We start from the raw sequence: 12,901 nt of genomic DNA, 5'->3' as shown, positions 1-12,901 counted from the left end.
ATAACAATATGACTGTTGTGAGGATAAAATGAGATAATGTAAAACAGTTATTAGCATAAATAAATGTGGATATAAAATGTTAAAATGGAATTTTCAACTGAGTCCATCAAGATACAATAGGAGTAAAATTTCAAATCAAGATCCCCATACGCGGATTTTTCAAAGGAATTGGTCAAAGACAGGTATTGCTGCTCTTGGATCCCTCAGCTTGTTGATGATCAAAAAGGGTACAAGGAAGGGAAGGCAGGGAGAATTTGGTGAGGGTATTTTGCTTTTGGATGAAGCTGTTGAAACACTATGAGTCCCCCTTTCTTACTGGGGTGATGAGTACAGCCCCAAACCTAGTGAGAGGGAGCTTTAGGAAAGCCACTGGGAGGGTAGAGCACAGGGGCCTGACTCGGTCTGAGAGCGCTACCTGTGGCAGGAGGATGGAGCTGCCTCATGGCACTAGCCTCTCCCCCTAGTAATTGTCAGGGTGAGGAATGTGTGAATATTATTTCAGAACGATTAATGGACTTCCTACGTGTGTAAAAGTTCCAAGTGACTGTAGATAGATGTCGCTTGGCCCCTCATGGATTTGTCACCCCACTTCCCCTGGGTGACAGAGCCGCAAAGGATTACTCAAAGCCCATCTCTTCTGAGCAGTGAGAGACCCTGAAGTGCTTAATCTCCCACTGGACCCCTCAAGCGAGAGGCATCCCTTCCTTGGGAAATTAACCCCGAATTGGGGTTCTCTTCCTGCATTTATTTTCCAGACCAGGAAGTTACAGGAATAGAACATAGGTGGAGTTATAGTTTAAGAATATAGGCTGGTAACGTTCAGTGAAACAAGCCAGATGACATTCCAGTAAGGCAATTAAGTGGTCCTATCAACAAAAGCTTGATCTTAGCAAACACTCCTTCTCCCTCCAGCAATTTTCCAGTATCTTTACGTTTCAATCAGTAACTAGTCTGTCCTTGAGCCAGCAACCTTGCTGTGTTACAAATCTTTATCTTACACCAGAGACTTTATAGCCTAAGGAAAATTTCCAGTTCTCAGCAAGGTCAATATTTGAAACTGCAAGGCTTTGGAAACCCAGGCCCTGTGAAGTACATTTGCTTTAAGAATCCTCTACAGATAGATGGTGTGGAGGATTTTTGGGTTCTGCCCAAGAGGGCTTCTGTGAGAGGATAATGGGAGATCTATAGTGTGGTGGGTAAACTGCCAGAGAAACAAGCTGAGAGGTGATGGGGTGCAGGCAGCCTAGAAAGCACATGCGTCTTAGGAACTGCAAAGAGAGCCTGCAGAGATGGCAAAGCTCCAAAGGGCCTGTATGTCCCTGAAAGAAAGGTCGGCTTGAGCATCTGCCAGCAGAGCATGGGCTCAGAGCTGAAGCCCTCTGACATCAGGCAGATCTGAGTAGGACATTCCCGTCTTTTACCCTTCTCCTCTCTCTGCTCTTACCCAGGGTACTCAGAACCCAGCTGGCAAGGGAAGGGGAGAGATCTGCTCTAGACAGAGGCAGAGAGGAAGCTACCCATAGTACCTTTTCCACTTCTGCCTTTCAGCCTGGAGCAGGCCCGGGTGTGGAAGGGGAGAAGATTGGACCTTTAATCAAGTAATACAGTGTTTTGGCTAATTTCTTGGTCTGGGCATTCTAAGTTTGAGTTGATTTTAAATGAAACTAGGGCTGTCTGATACCTAAAAGCGAGCAGAAAACCTTTACTGGAGCTTTCATCTAGGGGTAGGGGAGTGTTATCCTCACTGAATACAAATCAAAAAGCATTGGGAAAAAAAAGAAAAGGTTATTATTAAATTATTAGTTGTGCTTGTCTGCTGTATTAGTTACATTATTGTTGTTGATGCTGTTATAGAAAAGCTACCTTCAAATTCAGTATTGTATACCTAAAATCTTCATTTTTCTTTGATATTCCCTATATTTTTCTGGCTTACCACAAATACCCCTATACCACCAGTCAACTCACTATTTAGGAGTATGTTTTTAACCAGGTTTCTCACACTGCTTACTAGAATGTTAATTTGCTTAAAGTTTATAGTTAATGTTCTCTAAGTACATTACTGAGAACTTTTATATCCAGGGTAAAAATTAGGTAGCATTTACCTTAATAAGTTTTAAATAATTCAGCATGCACCACCAGGAAATAGCAGTTTGGGGACTTGATCTTCCGTTTGTCTATGAACAGAAGCAGATAACTCTTTTTTAAAAAAAATTTTATTTGGTATCCTTTTTTGGCAGCTGACCAATATAGGGAACTGAACCCTTGACTTTGGTGTTATAACACTGACCTCTAACTGCACTAACTGGCCAACCCTTTTGTATTCTTTTAAATTGGTGTATGATACACTAATAAAAGAGTACAATCCACAGGCTTTAGTTTGATGCATACTCACAATACACCCTTGTAGCCAGCACCCAGTCCAGAGGTAGAATAGTGCTAATACCCCAGTCACTGTCTGACTCTGCATATCAATAGTTTTGTTTGCTTTAAAGCTTTTTAATAATAGTACCATCTTTTCGTGTTGGTGAGAGTCATGCATGTTGTGTATAGTTTTAGTTTGTTTACTTATGAATCTGTATAGTATTTCACGGGACAAATATACTGTTTATTAGCTGATGGACATTTGGATAGTTCTGTTGATTAGTTGATGGATATTTGGATTATTTACACGTTTAGACTCTTACAAATAATGCCACTAAAAGCCTTCTTATACATGTGTTTTGGTGAATATATTGTGCATTTTTGTTGATTTTATACTTGGGAGAGGGATCATAATATTATAGGTATGACTATATTCAAATTTAGTAGATAATGACAGTTTTCCAAAGTGGTAGTAAATATCACTCTTCCACTAACTGTGTATGAGATGTTACATCTTACTTGCCAATACTTGATATTGTTTGTCTTATTTTAGCTATTCCAGATTGTGCCAATTGTTTGCCGAGGAAAATCTTGTACTAGCCATTGGCATGGCCTCAGTAAACGTTCATGTGGGAATTGGGATGTCTTCTACACAGTCTTCCTTTCTTTCATGAGGGCATTGCTCCAACCTGACTGCTTATCAAAGCATAAAGTTCTGTATTTAGCAAGGAACTCAGAATAGCTGTACGCATGGTAAATGCTGCTCAATACTTACCAATAACTTTGCTAAGTGAAAAAATAGGTATGATGTGCATTTGTCAATATTTTGAATGCCAGTACAGGAAACCCAATTCAAACTAATGTAAGTAAAAAGCTAATTAATTGACTCTTGTAGTTGAAAAGCCAGGCTTGGCAGGCCCCAGGGGCTAAGCTTCACTTTCCATACCAAGACTGTTTTCCACTGGGCTCCCTCTCTTCTCAGGTAAGCTTGCTTCCTGCCTGGGGGAAAGGATTCTGCCAATAGCTACAAACTCCCAGCAGTAAAAACATAAACAAAAACAAACAACAACAAATCTCTTTTTGTCTTCCTGGAGCTCCCTAACACAAGTCCTGGAATTGAGGCTCTCTGGCTCTGACTGCTCTGATTGTATCTTCCTCAGCTCAGGGTGGCACAGGGTCCCTCTGGACCACACGCTCTTAGAGGAGCAAACATTCTCTGGGGAATATTGGCGTGCTGTTAACAGAGGAAGGGACAATGCTTGGTGGCAGGCAAAAGTAACAAAACATCCACTGCAAGTCAGACTATCCAAAAATGATGAAGTCTGTTTATTGCTACAGATCTGCATGACTTACCCTTGGATTAAGCAATACCTCTGCAAAGTTGCATATGTGGACTGCATCATTTTAGGCCCCGTGGAACTGCTTTTATTGGACTGTGCTGGGACATTCTGTTATCAGCCTGCATTGAGGGACAGTACAATGGACAGCATTGTGGGATTCTTTATAGTGTTGTAAGATAGTAGTGAAGACACTATGGATTTCCACATTATAGGATTTCATAGGAGAAATTTCTCCCTGGTCTCCATACCAGGAAGAGTTGAACTGTTTCTAAACACTTTTTGTGATTTTATCTTATGGTCACTGTGGTTCTTGAAACTGATGAGATTTTCTTCCTTGCATTGCTAGAATGATAGAGTCAATTTTATGGCTTGTTTTAATCAAGCATGCTAGGCCTCAAAGCATGGATTTTTGGGGGGCAGTTAACCTTGCTCCTTCATTGTTATTTTTATTTCCTTCAGTATGATTGCTCAATTCTTTTTCCTTTTTTTTTTTTATTATTTATTTATTTTTTTTAAATTTTATTTTGTCGATATACATTGTAGCTGATTATTGCTCCCCATCACCAAAACCTCCCTCCCTTCTCCCTCCCCCCCTCCCCCCAACAATGTCCTTTCTGTTTGCTTGTTGTATCAACTTCAAGTAATTGTGGTTGTTATATCTTCTCCCCCCCCCCCCGGTTTGTGTGTGTGTGTGTGTATGTGTGTGTGTGAATTTATATATTAATTTTTAGCTCCCACCAATAAGTGAGAACATGTGGTATTTTTCTTTCTGTGCCTGACTTGTTTCACTTAATATAATTCTCTCAAGGTCCATCCATGTTGTTGCAAATGGCAGTATTTCATTCGTTTTTATAGCTGAGTAGTATTCCATTGTGTAGATGTACCACATTTTCCGTATCCACTCATCTGATGATGGGCATTTGGGCTGGTTCCAACTCTTGGCTATTGTAAAGAGTGCTGCGATGAACATTGGGGAACAGGTATACCTTCGACTTGATGATTTCCATTCCTCTGGGTATATTCCCAACAGTGGGATGGCTGGGTCGTATGGTAGATCTATTTGCAATTGTTTAAGGAACCTCCATACCATTTTCCACAGAGGCTGCACCATTTTGCAGTCCCACCAACAATGTATGAGAGTTCCTTTTTCTCCGCAGCCTCGCCAGCATTTATCGTTCATAGTCTTTTGGATTTTAGCCATCCTAACTGGGGTTAGATGGTATCTCAATGTGGTTTTGATTTGCATTACCCGGATGCTGAGTGATGTTGAGTATTTTTTCATATGTCTGTTGGCCATTTGGATATCTTCCTTAGAGAAATGCCTACTTAGCTCTTTTGCCCATTTTTTAATTGGGTTGCTTGTTTTCTTCTTGTAAAGTTGTTTGAGTTCCTTATATATTCTGGATATTAATCCTTTGTCAGATGTATATTTTGCAAATATTTTCTCCCACTCTGTTGGTTGTCTTTTAACTCTTTTAATTGTTTCTTTTGCTGTGCAGAAGCTTTTTAGTTTGATATAATGCCATTTGTGTATTTTTCCTTTGGTTGCCCGTGCTTTTGGTGTCGTATTCATGAAGTCTGTGTCCAGTCCTATTTCCTGAAGTGTTTCTCCTATGTTTTCTTTAAGAAGTTTTATTGTCTCAGGGTGTATATTTAAATCCTTAATCGATTTTGAGTTGATTTTAGTATACGGTGAGAGGTATGGATCTAGTTTCATTCTCCTGCATATCGATATCCAGTTATCCCAGCACCACTTGCTGAAGAGGCAGTCCCTTCCCCAGTGAATAGGCTTGGTGCCTTTGTCAAAGATCAGATGGCAGTAAGTGTGTGGGTTGATTTCTGGATTCTCTATTCTATTCCATTGGTCAGTGTGTCTGTTTTTATGCCAGTACCATACTGTTTTGGTTATTATAGCTTTGTAGTATAGCTTAAAGTCAGGTAGTGTTATGCCTCCAGCTTTATTTTTTTTGCTCAGCATTGCTTTGAGTATTCGTGGTCTTTTATTGTTCCATATAAATGTCTGAATAGTTTTTTCCATTTCTGAGAAAAATGTCTTTGGAATTTTGATGGGGATTGCATTGAATTTGTATATCACTTTGGGTAGTATGGACATTTTCACTATGTTGATTCTTCCAATCCAAGAGCATGGAATATCTTTCCATCTTCTTGTATCCTCTCTAATTTCTCTCAGCAGTGGTTTGTAGTTCTCATTATAGAGATTTTTCACCTCCTTGGTTAACTCAATTCCTAAGTATTTTATTTTTTTGGTGGCTATTGTAAATGGGCAGGCTTTCTTGATTTCTCGTTCTGCATGTTCACTATTGGAGAAAAGAAATGCTCCTGATTTTTGTGTGTTGATTTTGTATCCTGCTACTGTGCTGAAATCATTTATCAATTCCAAGAGTTTTTTGGTAGAGGTTTTAGGCTGTTGGATATATAGGATCATGTCATCTGCAAACAGGGACAGTTTGACTTCATCTTTTCCAATCTGGATGCCCTTTATTTCCTTCTCTTCTCTGATTGCTCTGGCTAGTACTTCCAACACTATGTTGAATAGGAGTGGTGAGAGTGGGCATCCTTGTCTAGTGCCTGTTCTTAAAGGAAAAGCTTTCAGCTTTTCCCCATTCAGGATGATATTGGCTGTGGGTTTGGCATATATGGCTTTAATTATGTTGAGATACTTTCCCTCTATACCTAACTTACAGAGGGTCTTTGTCATGAATGAGTGCTGAACTTTATCAAATGCTTTTTCAGCATCTATAGAGATGATCATATGGTCCTTGTGTTTGAGTTTATTAATATGGTGTATCACATTTATTGATTTGCGTATGTTGAACCAACCTTGCATCCCTGGGATGAATCCCACTTGAACGTGATGAATAATTTTTCGTATGTGTTGCTGTATTCTGTTTGCTAGTATTTTAGTGAGGATTTTTGCATCTATATTCATCAAGGATATCGGCCTGTAGTTTTCTTTTTTGGTTATATCTTTACCTGGTTTTGGTATCAGGATGATGTTTGCTTCATAGAATGAGTTTGGGAGATTTGCGTCCGTTTCAATCTTTTGGAATAGTTTGTAAAGAATCGGTGTCAATTCCTCTTTGAATGTTTGGTAAAATTCTGCTGTGAATCCATCTGGTCCTGGGCTTTTCTTTCTTGGGAGCCTTCTGATAACAGCTTCAATCTCCTTTATTGTTATTGGTCTGTTCAAATTTTCTACGTCTTCACGGTTCAGTTTTGGGAGCTTGTGTGTGTCCAGAAATTTATCCATTTCCTCCAGATTTTCAAATTTGTTGGCGTATAGTTGTTTATAGTAGTCTCGAATGATTCCTTGTATTTCAGATGAATCAGTTGTAATATCGCCTTTTTCATTTCTAATTTTTGTTATTTGAGTCTTCTCTCTTCTTTTTTTTTGTTAGCCATGCTAATGGTTTGTCAATTTTATTTATCTTTTCAAAAAACCAACTTTTTGATTCGTTGATCTTTTGAATTGTTTTTTGGTTTTCAATTTCATTCAGTTCTGCTCTGATCTTAATGATTTCTTTCTGTCTGCTAACTTTAGGATTGGATTGTTCTTGTTTTTCTAGTTCTTTAAGGTGAAGTGTTAGTTTGTTCACTTGCCATCTTTCTATTCTTCTGAAGTGAGCATTTAATGCAATAAATTTTCCCCTCAATACTGCTTTTGCAGTATCCCACAGGTTTTGGTATGATGTATCATTGTTTTCATTAGTTTCAATAAACTTTTTGATTTCCTGCTTGATTTCTTCTTGGACCCATATGTCATTAAGTAGAATGCTGTTTAATTTCCATGTGTTTGTATAGTTTCCAGAGTTTTGTTTGTTATTAATTTCTAGTTTTAATCCATTGTGGTCTGAGAAGATACATGGGATAATTCCAATTTTTTTGAATTTATTGAGACTTGATTTGTGACCTAATATGTGATCTATCCTGGAGAATGATCCATGTGCTGATGAGAAGAATGAATATTCTGAGGTTGTTGGGTGGAATGTTCTGTAGATATCTGCCAATTCCAATTGGTCTAGAGTCTTGTTTAGATCTTGTGTTTCTCTACTGATTCTTTGCCTAGATGATCTGTCTAATATTGACAGTGGAGTGTTCAGGTCCCCTGCTATTATGGTATTAGTGTCTATTTCCTTCTTTAGGTCTAATAGAGTTTGTTTTATAAATCTGGCTGCTCCAACATTGGGTGCGTACATATTTATGATTGTTATGTCTTCTTGATGGATCAGTCCTTTTATCATTAAGTAGTGTCCCTCATTGTCTCTTTTTATGGTTTTTAGTTTAAAGTCTATTTTGTCAGATATAAGAATAGCCACTCCAGCTCGTTTTTCTTTTCTGTTTGCATGGTAAATCTTTTTCCATCCTTTCACTCTTAGTCTGTGTGAATCTTTATGGGTGAGGTGGGTCTCTTGTAGGCAGCATATAGTTGGGTTCTGCTTTTTGATCCAGTCAGCCAGTCTGTGTCTTTTAATTGGGGAATTTAAGCCTTTAACATTAAGAGTTGTTATTGAAAGGTGTTGATTTATTCCTAGCATTTTATTGGTTGTTTGGTTGTGTTAGGTGTCTTTTGTTCCTTGCTTTCTGATTTACTGTTTGTTTTCTTTGTTTGTTGGTTCCTTAGGTTGTAGATAGTGTTTTTGTTAGCTTGTTTTCTCTTCATGAATGCCATTTTTATTGTACTAGCGGGTTTAGATGTTTCTTAGGTTTTTATGGCAGTGGTAGTTATTTTTCAGGAACCAAACCCAGTACTCCCTTGAGGATTTCTTGTAAGGGTGGTCTTGTGGTAGTGAACTCCCGCAGTTTTTGTTTGTCTGAGAAATATACTATTTGCCCCTCATTTCGGAAGGATAGCCTTGCAGGGTAGAGTATTCTTGGCTGGCAATCTTTGTCTTTTAGTATTTTGAAAATATCATCCCATTCCTTTCTAGCTTTTAGGGTTTGTGATGAAAAGTCTGATGTTAACCTGATTGGGGCTCCCTTATAGGTGATTTGACGCTTCTCTCTTGCAGCTTTTAAGATTCTCTCTTTGTCTCTGAGTTTTGCCAATTTGACTATGACATGTCTTGGAGAAGGCCTTTTTGGGTTGAATACGTTTGGAGATCGTTGAGCTTCCTGGATCTGAAGATCTGTGATTTTTCCTATACCTGGGAAGTTTTCTGCCACTATTTTGTTGAATATGTTTTCAATGGAATCTCCATTTTCCTCCCCTTCTGGAATACCCATGACTCGGATATTTGAGCGCTTGAGGTTGTCTGATATCTCTCTCAGATTTTCTTCCATGTCCTTGATTCTTTCTTCTTTCTTTTTGTCTGCTTGTGTTATTTCAAACAGCCCATTTTCAAGTTCAGAGGTTCTCTCTTCAACTTCGACAAGCCTGCTGGTTAAACTCTCCGTTGTGTTTTTTATTTCGCTGAATAACTTCTTCAGTTCAGCAAGTTCTGCTACATTTTTTTTCAGGACATTGATTTCCTTGTATATTTCCTCTTTCAGATCCTGTATACTTTTCCTCATTCATCATGATGTCTAGCTGAGTTTTCTTGTATCTCATTCAGTTTCCTTAGAATTATCACTCGAAATTCCTTGTCAGTTATTTCAAGGGCTTCTTGTTCTATAGGATCTAGAGTATGAGATTTATTAACTTTTGGTGGTGTACTTTCTTGATTTTTTGTATTTCTGGTGTCTTTTTTTTGGTGTTTATTCATTGTGACAGGGGGTTTCACAGTCCACCGGTTTGAGACTAATGACTAACTAGGATGTTGCTGTGGTTGCCAATTTGGTATGGCTCCCGCCGTGACTGCTCAGTTGGCCTCTAGTGTCTTGTGTGTGTGGTTGCCTCGGGTCTTGGGCTTCTCTGGGGATCCACCTTTCTGGTCACCTTGTACTCTGCTGGGCTGGTGGATCACGTACCACAGGGTGTGTGATCTCTGTTGAGCTTTCACTTTCTGTACAGGACTTCTCCCCGTTCGGTGTGCTCTGGCCCAGGCTGTTAGATCGTGCAGTGGCGACCCCACCGGGTGTGTGGTTTCTGTCGAGTCTCCGCCTCCCTGGCCGCACGTCTCCCCCTTCTGTGCACACTGTGCTGGGCTGGGGTGTGTCTTCTGCACCCCTTGTCTATCAGCTGGGCCTTCAAGACCCTGCTCAGCACTGCCTCGCCCAGGAAGTCTACCAGGTTTCTGCTAGGCACAGACGACCGGTCTCTCTGGGTGCCTTTGTAGCACTGTGTAGATCTTTCTCGGGTCTTGTTCACCTTTGTATCCCCCTGGTATAAACCGAGTCTAGTGCCCGCCTGCAGCCTGCTCTCCGGCAGGTTCAAGCGACCTGGGAACTCTCCTACCAGACTATTCCCAACCAGAAATTCGTTAGGCTTTTTTCCAAACTGGTGGTCGCAGAGATGGTATCTGCCTCCCAGTAACAGGAAGTTTACCGGGGCCGGAGTCCAGGGTGTGGTGGAGTGACAGTCGGCCCTCCCGTACTTCCTAGCCCTCCCAACACTGGTCGGGACGCCCCACACCCCCAACCCCGCCAGAGAACCGCGGAGGGAGTGGGAGAGGAGGCCGGCCCGCAGGGTCCGGAAAGCCCCGCGCCAGGCCAAGCAAATGGGCTCAGTGATGGCCGAGCAGGGCGGAGCTGCCCGCACCTGGGAAAATGGAGGCAGCACCGGGGCAGTGAGTGGCCTGGTGGTGCAGGCGGGAGCCGCGTGGGCATCCACCCCCCGAACAGAGCTGTGCCAGGGATCACTCACAGTGCTGTGCCAGTTCGGGCGCTCGCTCTGTCTCTGGTTTGTTGCCTTCTGTGTTCTCGGCGCTGCCGCCTCGGGGCTGTTCAGTCGCGGCGCCGCTCGGGCGCTCCCAGGAATCTTCTTTAATGCCGGCCTGAAACCTCGAATCCTGAATAGGGCAGCTGGCCGCCTTCAGCGTGGCCCCGGCCTCCGGGATCCTGGCTGCATCCACCGCAGCCCTGGCGCCGTGTTCCCTGTTTCAAGACTCGCTTTTGCAGCTAAGAATCAGTTCTTTTTCTGCTCCACACTTCAAAGCTGTTGCCTGTAAATGAGGCAGCCTCTCCTGCCGGGGGCAAAGTGGCGTTGAGCCCCCACGACCGGCCAGCAGCAGCAGTCCTCCCTTAAGAGATGGCCAGAGGAAGGTCCACAAGTTTCCCGGCTGCCTGAGGCCCAGTGGCCACCTTTTCCACCTCAGCTACTCCGCGCCAGCCGCCGCAGCCGCCGCCATTTTTTCTCCTTTTTTTTTTTTTTTTTTGTATATATTGTTTGTAAACTTCCTTAAGTCTTTTCTGAGGCAAAGTTGAGAAATACACAGAATTTAATTAATTAATTAATTTTTTATTTTTATTTTTTGAAATACACAGAATTTTATGAAAATTTTGTTCTATGCATTGAAAATATCACCACAAACTAAATAAATCTGCTTGGCTTTGGCAAGAAATTTATTAACAGAACTTATTTTGGGCTCCAGTTTTAGATGAAGGAGTTGTGAAACACTACAGAATCAGACAACTGGATGAGGGGGGCTTTTTCCTTAGCCGGAGAAGAGCCTTTTCAACACTGAGTGAGTTTGTGAGCTACTACACCAGGACAAGTGATGGCCTATGTGTCAAGCTGGGAAAACCATGCTTAAAGGTGAAATATTTTCACACTGTGTTCATTCATTTTTGAAGTCAACTTTTTTTTTTCAGGTATTTGAGTATTTGCCATGTGATGTCAGCTCAGAAAAAAAATTGTAATTTGATTACCTAAGTCAGGGACAGGCAAACTGTGGTCCATGAAACAATACTGTCTCATGCTTGTTTTTGTAATTGTGTTTTATTACAACAGACATGCTGATTCATTTACTAATTGTCTCTGGCTGATTTTGTGCCACAAGAGAAGAGTTTAGTAGTTGCAACAGAGACAGTATGGCAGATGGTAAACCTGACTATGAGCTCTAGGAGGGCAGGGGCCTTGCCTGTTTTGTTTACAGAATGGCACCTAATTAATGCTTAAAAATATTTATTTACTAAATGAATGAACAAATTAAAAAATGGAGAAAAATGAGTTTGAAAAATGATTAAAAATTTAATTATTCAAAAATACATGATACCTGGAATAAATACTATAGCCAAAGCGTTTGGGGAGGATTTGTGGATAAGGTGGAACTTGGACTGGGCCTTGAAATTGGGAGGATTTTAACTAGGCAAAAAAGGTGGGGAGAAGTCATTCTAGACCTGTGGGAAGATGCTGTTGGGTGCAGGATGGGACAGATGAACAATGAGGTGCCTGACTCAGCAGGATTTGGGGAAAATCAACTTTATGAGTTAATGCAGATTCTCCACATTTTTTGTGTGTCTTAAAATAATTAGAATACCCTTAATAATATTTTGTTTTAAATAATGTTTCCTTTAAAAAGTACCTAGACTATTATTTTTAATTAAAAAAAAAAATACATCTACCGTTTTTTTTTTTTCTTACAAGTATTCTTATTATTCTGTGAAACAGGTACAGGTCCCAGCTCCTTTTGATTTGTCATATAAAACTGTGGACCAGTGGGAGATAGACCGCAACTCTGTACAGCTTCTGAAGCGATTGGGATCTGGTCAGTTTGGCGAAGTATGGGAAGGCCTGTGGAACAACACAACTCCAGTGGCGGTCAAAACATTAAAACCAGGTGTGAGAACATCAAAGATTAAATGGCATGTGTTGACGTTTGTGAGCTTAATTGTAAATGTCCAAGTGGTTACTGGATGGCCAATGTGGGAAGCAAGCAAGTGTTGGAATAATTCTCTCTAGCCCAGGTGACCATAACCTATAGACAAGGCTTTAAATATAAAGGCAAGAATGTGTGCCCTGGATCGGCTAGGTCTTAAAATATCCCCAATTCAAGATTCCAACAATGTTTTTCTTCTCTAGAGTTAGGATTCTGTCTTCCAATGTCCGTCTCTCCCCTTTTTCCCACTAGCCTTAGTTAAGAAATACTGATATAACTGAAAATACTCTTAAAAAATCTGATGGAAACTTGGTGCTACTCAGGGAACAACAATTTTATTAAATACTAATGTGTATGGTTAAAAGGTAAAATGGTCCATCTAAAAGACCACATATTTGAAAGCATAGGAACCATTTTTTTCTTTCATCTTCCTTTTCCCTGTGGTGGCAAGTAAAAGTATACCAAAATCAATAATTATTCAGC

At 40.6% G+C, this 12,901-nt stretch overlaps 1 protein-coding gene across 1 annotated transcript in view; it reads left to right on the top strand.

The window, feature by feature from the left end:
* Positions 1-12,901, top strand: part of FRK (fyn related Src family tyrosine kinase) — a 109,804-nt gene that overhangs the window by 83,267 nt on the left and 13,636 nt on the right. The window contains exons 3-4 of the mRNA XM_063098353.1: positions 11,192-11,355; positions 12,211-12,379. Coding sequence (XP_062954423.1) covers positions 11,192-11,355; positions 12,211-12,379 — 333 coding nt within the window. The remainder of the gene's footprint in view (positions 1-11,191; positions 11,356-12,210; positions 12,380-12,901) is intronic.

This window comes from Cynocephalus volans, chromosome 5, assembly GCF_027409185.1.
Source record: "Cynocephalus volans isolate mCynVol1 chromosome 5, mCynVol1.pri, whole genome shotgun sequence".
In the NCBI taxonomy this organism is placed as follows: domain Eukaryota; kingdom Metazoa; phylum Chordata; class Mammalia; order Dermoptera; family Cynocephalidae; genus Cynocephalus; species Cynocephalus volans.
This window is presented reverse-complemented; position numbering and strand designations above follow the sequence as displayed.